General features: G+C 40.4%; 1 protein-coding gene across 1 annotated transcript in view; it reads left to right on the top strand.

The window, feature by feature from the left end:
* The window catches only part of MYO7A (myosin VIIA), a 151,872-nt gene that overhangs the window by 112,623 nt on the left and 27,047 nt on the right, over positions 1–12,202 (top strand). Inside the window, exons 31-36 of the mRNA XM_051987061.1 lie at positions 444–561; positions 7,129–7,255; positions 8,896–9,065; positions 10,205–10,395; positions 10,988–11,112; positions 11,691–11,848. Coding sequence (XP_051843021.1) covers positions 444–561; positions 7,129–7,255; positions 8,896–9,065; positions 10,205–10,395; positions 10,988–11,112; positions 11,691–11,848 — 889 coding nt within the window. The remainder of the gene's footprint in view (positions 1–443; positions 562–7,128; positions 7,256–8,895; positions 9,066–10,204; positions 10,396–10,987; positions 11,113–11,690; positions 11,849–12,202) is intronic.

Below are 12,202 nucleotides of genomic sequence, written 5' to 3'. Positions count from 1 at the left end.
AATGAAACTCAGTTAAGTCTCTTTGTCAGAGAAATCCACTTCCATCAGAATACATCCTCATACAATATCGTTGTCGAAGTGTATAATGATCTCCTGGTTCTGCTCATCTCACTTAGCATCAGTCCATGTAGGTCTCTCCAAGCCTCTCTGTATTCATCCTGCTGGTCATTCCTTACAGAGCAATAATATTCCATAACATTCATATACCACAATTTACCCAGCCATTCTCCAATTGATGGGCATCCATTCATTTTCCAGTTTCTAGCCTATGATAAATCTAAAGATGAAAAAGAGAATGAACCATTACTTCATTATCACTAGGTTTTTCTGCACATATTACTGAATTTTGAGCTTTTTCATCAAAAGAACCAATAAATGTCAGATGAGATCTCCAGTATAGTGTAAATATATATGTGTCTTATGGTCTTTCCTTTCTACCACAGGGAATTTATGCCCATAGAAGAACAGATCCTCAGAAAGTCAAAGAAGATGTAGTGAACTTTGCACGTTTCAAGTGGCCTTTGCTTTTCTCTAGATTCTATGAAGCCTTTAAGTTCTCAGGTAACATTTCTAGATTCATCTCTCTCCATCCCTGGGTCTAGAGACAGAATTTCAGGGATGAAAGGAATTCTCTTTGTCTGCTGTTCTTTCTCTAGTCAGTCAATTAATCAACAAACATTTATTAAATGCTTATTAAAAACCAGACATTGTGTTAAATGCTGAAGATACAAACACTGAGGTTATAAACAATTAAGTACAAAAAAGTATACACAAATACATACAAAACTAATATAAGGTGGTTATAGGAAGTCAATAGCAGCTAGGGAGATGAGGAAGAAAGTGTTCACCTACAAGTACTTGGTGACAAACATCCTGGCACTTGAGCCAGGTCTAGACAAAAATCCGTGATTCCTACAGCAGAAATGAGGAGACAATGTATTCCATGCATTAGGTACAGCTAATACAAAGGCATGGAGGAAATGAAGTTGGAGTGTTATGTGTTCGGAACAATATGTAGTCCAGAATGGCTGAAACTCAGAATGTAAGGTAGATAATATTGTGTAAGAGAACTAGAAAGGGAGAAAGGAGATAATTTTTGAAGAATTTTAAATTACTCCTATAGACAATAGGGAACCATTGGAGTTTATCGAGCAACAGAGGTGTCATGATTAACCTTGTACTTTGGGGAAATTATTTTGAAGGATGGATTGGATACCCATTCATTTGAAGCAGGGATGCAAATTTGGAGAGGTAATGAGGGACTGAACTAAGATAATTTCTATGTGACTGGAGAGAAAGGAACTTGTTTGAGAGATGTGTAGAGATAGAAAGACCAATGCTTGACAACTAAGTGTGGGGTATGTGGGGTAGGTGAGAATGAAGATAACACTTGCAAACCCAAGTAACTAGGAAAATGGCAGTGATCTCAATAACAATTGTAGAGTTTAAAAGGGAGGGTTTAATGGATGGGATTAAGAGTTCTATTTTAGATATGTGATGTGTGACATGTGATGGTGACACTGATGGAAATGTCTAGTGGGCAGTTCATGATGCAGGATTCATTTGTTCAATAGAGACTTTTGGGATGGAGATAGAGATCCCTGTACCAACTGCACTGAAGTAATAATTGAGCCAATCAGAGAGGATGACACTAAAGAGAAGATAGAAAAGAACTTATACAACCCAGATGATGGATCATTGAAGAGAGATTGATAGAAAGATAGAAGAAGCAAGAGAGACAGTACATCGACAGCCCAGAGAAGAAATAGTTTCTTGGGGGAAAGAGTGACCAATGGTGTCAAATGTAGCAGAGGATTTGAGGAGCATGAAAACTGAGAAGAGGCCCCTAGATATGGCAATTCAGAGAATATTGGTAACTACAGGAGATCAGATTCAGTTGATGATAAGTTTGTAAGCCAGACTATAGGATTTCATGAGAGTGAGAACAGATGGAATTAAAGCACTCAGTGTAAATAGCTTTTTCAAGAAAGAAGAGGAAAGATTTAGGGTGATATCTGCCAAATGCCTATGTATGCCCCTAGGTGCACCTTCTGTAAGGAGCCCCAGCAAACTGTAAATTTTTGGAGGATCAGGACTATATTTTCTCTTTCTTTATTCTAACACATAGTTTATGTCAAGGATTTGGTCTGTAACATTGACCCAAACCATCTGGGGATACTGAATGTGCCTGAGATCCCTTCTAGCAAAAGATAATAGACTGAAACTTAGCAAGCCTCCATAGAGAAGGTGCATCTGTGGTAAATGAGAGCTGTCATATGTCACTAGTACTGCCTGTCCTTCGAGTGCCAAACTAGGATCAGCAAGTTGAAGTTGCCTCTGGGGAGACAGAATGGCTCTTAGCCAAGGCAATTAATCAATCAATAACTATTTATTAAGCACTTGCAGTGTGTCAGGCACTATACTAATGACTGAGGATACAAAAAGATGTAAAAGACAGTCCCTGCCCTCAAAGAGCTTACAGTCTAATGGCAAAGACAATATACAAGAAAATATATACTAAGCAAGCTATATACAAAATAATTAGGAAATTATTAACGGAAGAAAGGCACTGGAATTAAGAAGGAATAGGGAGAACTTCCTGTCGAAAATAGGATTTTAATTGCAATGTGCAGAAAGCCAGGCAGGTCAGCAATCAGAGCAAAGGAGGGAGGAGCATTGCAGACATGGGTGGGGGGGAGTGGGGGCAACTAGAGAGAATGCCCAGAAGCCAAAATGTGGAATGTCTTATTCGTGGGGCAGCTAGGAGGCCAGTATCACTAGATCAAAGAGGACCGGCACAAGAAAACTGGAAAGATAGGTAGGAGCTAGATAGGTATGAAGGGCTTTGAATGCCAAACAAGAACATTTTGTATTTGATCCTAGGGCAATAGGGAGCTACTGTAGTTTTTTTGAATAGTAGGGGTGGGGTGGTGACATGCTCAGACCTCTGTCTGTTTTAGGAAAATCACTTTGGTAGCTGAATGGAGGATGGATTGGAGTGGGGACACTTGAGGCAGGCAAACTCATCAGCAAGTTATTGCATAATCCAGGTGTGATGTGATAGGGCTCTGCACTAGAGTGGTGCCAGTGTCAAGAGAAGAAAAGGGGATGTCTTCCAGAGATATTGCAAAGGTAAAATTAACAGAACCAGGCCACAGAATACCCCAAATGACAGAGGGAAAGGAAGCCCAGACATTTGGGCCAGAGAGTAGAGGACCATTAGAGAAAGAGTATAGTTGTACCTTGACTTTTACAGCCTTCAAGGAATAAAGCATTCCAATAATAATAAAACAAATATTTTTTAAGTGCTTACTGTATTCTAGGCACTGAGGATACAAACTGTATATGATGTAAACATATTGTCCCTGCTCTCAGGAAACTTACATTCTAATGAAGGAGATAACATGAAAAACAAAAAAGTTATACATACAATATAAATAGAAAGTAATCTCAGAGGGAAAGGTCTGCTGAGCTGAAGGTTTATAGCTTTAAACACCAAAACCTTATTTTATTTCAGTCCTATTGTGTGGAATGCACAACCCGTGAAAATGCCAGAAATCAGACCAGCTATTCTGGCTCTCACAGAGACCATGAAAAGTGAGAGAAAGACAAACTGACACCGGTGTTCTTCCAAAGTGAAGTAGTAACAGAAATAATTTAGAGCCTATGTTATCATTAATTGTACCCTTAAATGCTTTCTAACCACACTGTTGCTAAGGAAACACAAATGAAAACAAAAAGTAGATAAATCAGTCAGTGTACGAAAGGACTTTGTGAAAGTTGGGTTCAATGAGAAACTTTAGAAATCTCAGAGAAAACTGTTTCTCCTCCTATCTGAGCAGGTGACTTATCATTCCTGCAAATTCTGTTCTCATAACATCTCAATACTCCCAAAGCTTCCCAGCCTCTGCCAGTCAATGAGCAGACTAAAGTGAGAGTTTATGCCAAGTCAGAATGATACGAATTACTGCAAACCGAGTGCAGAGTGAGCAGAACAAAATGCCTAGGAAAGTACAGCTTGGAAGCAAGGTATGTACAGGCTAGGCAGATGTGATTGCATCACCAAGGCAGGTGTGATTACCCAGAAGATCACACTATTGAAACAAAAATTTTCTAATATGGATTCTATCTTTCTTTATACTGTGACATAATGGAAGAAAAAAGTTGGATTTTTAGCTAAAGCACTGGTTCTGCTACATATTATCTATATGACTTTGGCTCACAGAGGTCAATGTAAATTTACTCTGTATGACTTTGGGCAAGTCACTAAAACACACACACACACACACACACACACACATACACACACTCTGCCTCAGTTTCCTCAGATGTAAAATGGCATAAAAATAGCCCCCACTTCCCAGGGTTGTTGTAAGAGTTGTATAATGGATCTCTGCCTAGACAACCGCCACAGAAGGTGGGACAAGCTAACTTGATCTGTATCAGAGCCTTTTCCTTGCCTGCCCCAGGGAACAACTCTGTCAGTATTCTGGTTTCTCTTTGATAACCACAGTCAGCCATCTAGGACCTCATCAATAATAATAATATCTAACATTTACACAACACCTGCTATGTACCAGGTAAGCATTTTACAAATATTGTCTCATTTGATTCTTATTACAACTCTGTGAAGTAGAGGAACTTCAGTTTCTCATATTTTTGAGAAGGAACTGAGACCCAGAAAGACTAAATAATTTGCCCAGATTTGCACAGTATCAGAAGAAGTACCATTTGAACCCAGAGCTTTCTGATTCCAAGAGCAGCACTCTATCTAATGGAGGTGACCTTAAAAGTTGATATCTGTAGAACAGAAGCTGGGCCAGGCCCTACCAAACAGGGAAGGCTTTGAATATGGTTCTATATGCCCATCATTTATTCAAGGATTAGGTTTGAACCAAGTTGGTCACAAGATGATGAATATTTTTGGATTTTTTCAATGATAGTGACTCTTAATTACTAGAGGGACCTGTGTTGTTAAAGAGAAGATCCACCCTGAATTCATAAATCCTTAATATATTAATGATAACTAGAGTGATGAGGTCTTCAATGTTAGGTATGGTTAAGCAGAAGAATTGATAAAAATTAATCCCTAGGCAAGCAGGAAAATGGAAATCAGTTTAGTTCCTTGGTCCCACCAGCCAAAGATAATCCAGTCAGAAATCCAAGTTAGGTCAAGATACTGAGGCTAAATTTTCCCTATAAAACAACTCATAGCTTTGCTGCTACTTACTTTGAGTCAGCCCACCATGGCACTCTGCCTTGTAGTGTCTTTTTCCTTCCCCTTCTCCCATGCCACGTGATATCTCCCTTAACTCCACTATGCTTCTCAATCCCACTTCTCCTCCTTACAGCTAACTATCCCTTTTAGGGTCCTAAGTCCTTTCAGGATTTAACCTGCCAACTAAGGATATACCCGACCTCATGAGATACTTCCTTTCTATTGGGTAATTGTGAGTTCTCCCACTCTATTTCATAACTATCATTCCTGGTATCTATTGTATCCCTTCATTTTGTCTGTAACCTTTTCCCCAAATAAATCTACTTTTTGCCAAAGAGAATGGCCACTGTGAATTCTTCACATGACCAAACTCCAAACTATAGATCACATCAAGAGGATATTACCCACAATTTATCTTGTCCTTGAAGACCCCAGATTAAAATATTTTAATCCAGTAAAGACCTCAAAGACCTCACGAGTCCTGTGTGTGCCAGCACTGAATGGCTGTTGGCCATTGTTTTTGAATCCTCTTTGTATCTGCTCTTTTTTTTTTTTTTTTCTGAAGCAACTGGACTTAAGTGACTTGCTCAGGATCACACAGCTGGGAAGTGTTAAGTATCTGAGACCAGATTTGAACTCAGATTCTTCTGACTTCAAGGCTGGTGCTCTATCCACTGTGCCACCTAGCTGCCCCCTTGTATCTGCTCTATAGAGTGTTCCAGAATCTTCTAAGATGCTTGGGTCTTTGGCTGCTATAACCTGGGTCCAAACAAATGAGCTGATTCCTTACCCTGGGGGGAGGGGAGGGCAGATTTAGGTCCTGGGCGTGGGATGGAAAATTCAATGTCCAGAGATCTCAATCCCAGTTCTATCATGAACACCTTCTTGTGTCCTTGGAGAAGAATATCCTTAATTTCTCAGACCCACAGCTTTCCTTCTTTATCCTTCCTTACCATTGGGTAAGGGTGAGGGTCAAGTAAGATAATGGGTATAAAAGGGTTTTGTAAACTGTGGGAGTAGTTAGTAATGGAACTATAGGATTTCAGAGTTGGGAATCACCTCAAATATCACTTAGTTTACTGTACTGGAAAACCTCCAGTGACAGGGAACTCATTCATTGTTTATAAGGCAAATTGTTCCACATTTGGGCAGTGGTAATGATTGGGACATTTTTCTATCTATGAGGGACTTCAGAGGTTGTGCAGTCCAAATCATACCTGAACAGGAATTCCTTTTACAATACACTTGATAAATGTCCATCTGGCCTCTCCTTAAATAGCTCCAGGAATGGAGAACTCAGTAGGGTAATCTATTCCATTGCTGGATTGCTCTGAATCTTAGGGCATTTTCTCTTCACTTTTGCCCTCTTCAAATCCCTGGCTTTCCTTGAGACTCAAAGGCCACCTTCTTTAAGAGAGTCGTTTCAACCCTTTCTCTTCCATCCCCCAGTTATTAGTGCCTCATTCCCTGTACTCTGTATACATCTTATATGTAGCTATCATAAACATATTGTCTCCTCATTAGAATGTAAGTTCTTTGAAGGTAGTAATTGTTTTAGCTTTTTATTTCTATCCCAGTCTCTTAGCACAGTAAGTTCCTGGTACATAGTAGATACTTAATATTAACATCTGTTTATTAAATGAATAGTTAAGAATTTCTTTTCCATATTCAGCTGAAATCTACTACCTCCCCTTGTTCTTATTTCTGCTATCCAGGACCAAGCAGAATAAAAATAATCCCTCTCTTACCTGTCAGATATTCAAATATATGAAGACAATATTCACACCTACCCAAAGTTTTCTCTTCTCTAGGCTAAACATTTCTAGTTCCTTCAATTGATTTTTTTCTATTACTTGTACTGCCATCATCATCATCATCATTACTTATAATATATACTATTTCCAATCCAGGGCCCAGCCTGCCTAAGAATGATGTCATTGTTGCTGTCAACTGGACAGGTGTCTATTTCGTAGATGAGCAGGAGCAAGTGCTGCTGGAGCTTTCCTATCCTGAAATCATGGCTGTGTCCAGCAGCAGGTGAGGACATAGGAATTGGGGTAGGGAGACATAAGTAGAAGTAGCCCAATTAACAAGCCAGCTAAGAGCCCTGGGGAAGGAGTTGAGAGCGAGGAGGAGGAGGAGTAGAGGAAAGAGAGAAGGCTGAAAGAGAGATGACAGAGAAATAGACACACAAAGAGAGGAGAGGAGAGACATCAAAAAGACAGACATAAAGATAGACACAGAAAGAGACAAAGATAGAGAGATACATACATAAAGAGAGAGACATGCACAAAGAGAGAGACATACAAAGAGAAATACACACACACACACACACAGAGAGACCACACAAAGAGAGAAATACACAGAGAGACATAACACACAAAGTGAGAGAAACATGATGCACAATGAGAGAGAGAGAGACACGACACACAGAGTGAGAGAGAGAGAGACATAACACACAAAGTGAGAAAGACACAACACACAGAGAGAGAGATAACACACACACACAGATACGACACATAGAAAGACTTGACACACAAAGTGAGAGAGAAGACACACAAAGTGAAAGAGAGGACACACAAAGTGAGAGAGAGAACACAAAGTGAGAGAGAGGACACACAAAGTGAGAGAGAACACAAAGTGAGAGACACAACACAGTGAGAGAGATACGACACAGAGAGAGAGAGACATAACACACACACAAAGATATGACACACACAGACTTGACACACAAAGTGAGAGAACACACAAAGTGAGAGAGACACATGACACAGACACATGACACAAAGAGACAGAAAGACACACACACACATACACAAAGAGACAGAGAGATACAGAAAGACAGACAGATAGACAAACAGAAACAGAGTCACAGAGAGAGAAACAGAGATGAGAAAGACAGAGAGACAGAGACACACAGAATTATAGCTTTTATAATTCTATACACAGAATCTCAGAACTGGGAGGGTTCTTACCTGGCTCCATAATGCTTACCTCTAGTGAATGGAAGCTCACTGCTTTCTAAGATAACTGATTCCATTTTGGGACAATTTGAATTATCAATGAATTTTCCATATATTAAGCCAAAAATTTCTCTCTGCTGTGGCTCTAGTTCTGAATTGTGGATATATCCCACTTTAGGAAAATCTGATAAGAAAAATTAATCTGAGGAAGATGGTTTAAATTATAAAAGTATCCTTCTGATCATAGCAGCAGAATTAGTGCTGGCTTAGGGATTTGGGTTTTGGGTTCTAGTCCTGGTTCTGCTTCTGATTTCCTGTTTAACCTTGGTCTAGTCCTTTATCTCTTGGTGTCTCAAAGTATCCTAGAATCCCAGAATCAGAAAGGACTCCAGGGGACATCTGATCTGTAGCTGAAGGGGCTCTTTTTTTTTATAAAATACCTGATTAGGGATCATCTAGTACTCATTTGACGGTTTTAAGTGACACTCAGTTTACTTCCTCCTGAACCTCTATCTTCTGTAAAACAAGATGACTGAATCCAGAGTCCTTTGATATCCTTTCTGATTTTTAAATTTATGATTTGTATGGGGCTTTCCTCAGCTAAAACCTACAATGAGCCCATGAAGGCCTTGAAGAATGGCGATTCCACTTTAGTGATGACAGACTTAGAAGTTTATTATGAGACTCAAGCACTCTCCCTGCTCTCTCTTGTAGTGGGGGAAAGATGCAGGCTCAGAGCTTCACACTAGCCACCATCAAGGGGGATGAGTATACATTCACCTCCAGTAATGCTGAGGACATCCGAGACCTGGTGGTTACCTTCCTGGAGGGACTTCGAAAGAGGTCCAAATTTGTGGTTGCCCTCCAAGACAACCCCAACCCTGGTGAGTAAGTCTTATTCCCCTTCCCCTTGCACAAAAGGGACAAGAACAAGGTGGGGTTGGGTGCCATGATGTATCTTTCCCTCCAACCAACCAACAAATCAAGAGTCTGGCATCATAAGCAATATTCTACATCTATAGCCCCACCCTTTCACATAGAAGAGAGTGAGCTATCTTCTCCTAGGAATTTTCTTGTTTGACTATGTCTTGTTTGAATATGAATATGCCTCCTATGAATATGTCTTGTTTGGGGCCAATCTTAGTCATATATTTTCCAAATGTTAAGTTTCATTTATTTTGCGGTTGTTATTCTTCTCATTTATATTGAGGTTGTTACTCTTCTCATTTATGTTGTGGTTGTCATTATGTATGTTGTTTTACTTGGTTCTACTTATTCATTTCCCAAAATTTCTTTTATGTCTTTTCATGCTTCTCTGTATTAATCCTAAGTCATAGTTAATAGTCCATTAGTTACTTCCCAGCTGCTGACCATCTGCTTTATTTCTCTTTCTTTGTTGCTACCAAAAGTGCTGCTATAAATGTTTGGTATATATGGAATTCTTAGCATAATTCCAAATTGCTTTCCAAAACTATTTTTTCTTCTTCAGAAGCTCACAACTGTATCAACAATACATTAGTGTTTGTCTTTCTACAACCCCTTCAGCATTGACTATCTTCATCTTTTGCTAAGCCAGTTTTTAAGGCACCAACAAAGATACCTTGTTAGTCTTTGTCTTTATGTATTAATTATAGACAGCTTCAGATTTGTAGAGTTTGATTCTAGTTTAAGGATGTTACTGAAATACAGCTGCTGGCTTTTCCTTTTCACAACTCAGGTGACCTACTATAACTGCTCTGCCTTCTTTAAATTGGAAACAGCATTTGTTCTTTTTAAAGGATAACAAGATAACTAGGCTTTGTATAACATCCTTGGGATAGTTCTTCTTTTCCCTTCATTAGTGATTCTTTAGAATCAGTCTCAAAATTAGAAGAGATCTAAGAAACCCTTAGAAATCACTCATTAAGAAAAGCTTGGTGCTTTCTTATGCTCTACTTATTTGTCTTGAGTATTAAAATTAAATATAGGTCTAGAACATCCTCAAGTCTCCATCTACCATTTTTTGTTCCTGTTCTGCCTCCAGTGGGTGAAGAGTCTGGCTTCCTTAGCTTCTTGAAAGGGGATCTCATCATCCTGGACCATGACACTGGTGAGCATGTCATGAATTCTGGCTGGGCCAATGGAGTGAATGAGAGAACCAAGATACGAGGAGACTTTCCTACTGACTGTGTGTATGTAATGCCCACGGCTACAGCACCTTCTCGAGAAATTGTGGTAGGTTTTGGGACAGGTTGGCAAAGTATGGGGAACTCTGTGGTCCTAGGGGAAGTGGTCTGTCTTGAGCAGTTGGGAAGTCTAGACTATCCTAGTCTAGCCATCCTGACCTGGCTTCATGGGAGGGCCTTCACCATAAAAGAAATGGAAGCTTTGTAATTTTTTTTCCTTTTTGAAGAAATCTCATCTTAAGAAGGTAACGTAGATTTGAAGTATTACTATATTTTATATTAATGTGACTTATGTACTCTGTCAGTCAATTAACTTACAGGCATTTACTATATGCACTATTAGTGTACTAGGCACTCTGCTAGGCTCTGGTGATACATCTACCAAAATGAGGCAGTTTCTGCTCTCAGGAAGTTTACATTCCACTTCTAGATTCCCCTATGAGACTAGGAGTTCTTTTGGAGGTAGAACTGTCTCTTTTTCCCTTGGATTTTCCTTCTCTCCTCCTGCAGTACTTGGTTCAGAGCCTTGTACCCTTGCCTTAGACTTGGCAGTTCTAAGAAAGTATTCCTTCTGCAGGGTAGATCACAGTCCTGGCATTTGTGTCCCGAATGAAATTAGCATGAAGCTCTTGATTCCTTAGGCCTTAATCACGATGACCCCAGACCAGAGACAAGACATCATCCGCCTTTCTCAGCTGCATATGACAGAGCCTGAAGTCCGAGTGAAACCCTACACACTGGAGGAATTCTCTTATGATTATTTCAGGTACTGGTCCCTAACCCCATGCTTAGAGGCCATAAGCCTTTCCCCTCACTGGGGATATGATCCCAGATCTTACTTTTCCAACACCTTCTGGGCCAGCAATAGGGGTACCTTTTTAAGACACCAAGTATATACACAAGGACGGTGGGATAGATTAGATGGGCAATTTAGAGGCAGAAGATCTGGATTCAGGAAAAGATGGGTTTGAATTGTCTTATCTATAAAATGGGGATAGGCAAAAATAGTACCTGTTTCATAGGATAGATGTAAGAATTAAAGGAAAGCCCTGGGACCTAGCAGAGAAATCCTAGTTCAGATGCCTTAGTCATTTTACCCATTGTCCAGCCTGGAACAATCTGAAAACCACTCAGCTAAATGGCTTTTGGAGGTACCAAATGGGGAGAGATGAGAAAGCCTTAAGAAGCCTTTGTGGATCCCCCATCACCCACCCCTTCCTTCCTCACTCTGCCCTCTCTGCCACTTCTGTCAGCCTCTGAGGGATAAAGAACAGAACTTTGGGTTGGTTTCCCGTGGCCTTGATTATAACTGCCCCTTGTCCTCTGTGCTTGACACCCTCCTAGGCCCCCACCTAAGCATACTCTAAGTCGGGTCATGATCTCCAAGGCCCGGGGCAAGGACAAACTATGGAGTCATACGAGGGAGCCCCTGAAGCAGGCCCTGCTGAAGAAGATTCTGGGCAATGAGGAGCTGTCCCAGGAGGCCTGCATGGCCTTCATTGATATCCTGCCTTGGAGGGAATGTGGCGGTACTGGGGCATGGGGATCTGCTGTCATTGAGCCCTGATGAGAAGGGAGTTCAGAGAGGGACTGGAACACCACTAAGACATTCTGGGATGGGGAAGAAAGGGAAACATGATCTGTGTAAACTTAGAACAAGCTAGAGGGGAGAGTTCCCTTTTTCATGACTTAAGTTCTGCAAAATCCATTAACTACTGCCTGATCTATATGGAGAGGTCCATAATAGACTGAGTTCCTCCAGAAGTGTATGATAGTGGAAAGAACTCTGGATTGGGAGTTAGGAGACCAAGTTTCATGTTACAAGGCTGTCATTAAAATATTTCATTTCCCCAGGC

This window comes from Antechinus flavipes, chromosome 3 (assembly GCF_016432865.1).
Source record: "Antechinus flavipes isolate AdamAnt ecotype Samford, QLD, Australia chromosome 3, AdamAnt_v2, whole genome shotgun sequence".
Classification (NCBI taxonomy): Eukaryota; Metazoa; Chordata; class Mammalia; order Dasyuromorphia; family Dasyuridae; genus Antechinus; species Antechinus flavipes.
The sequence above is the reverse complement of the archived record's forward strand: the minus strand, read 5'-3'. Positions and strand labels throughout refer to the sequence as shown.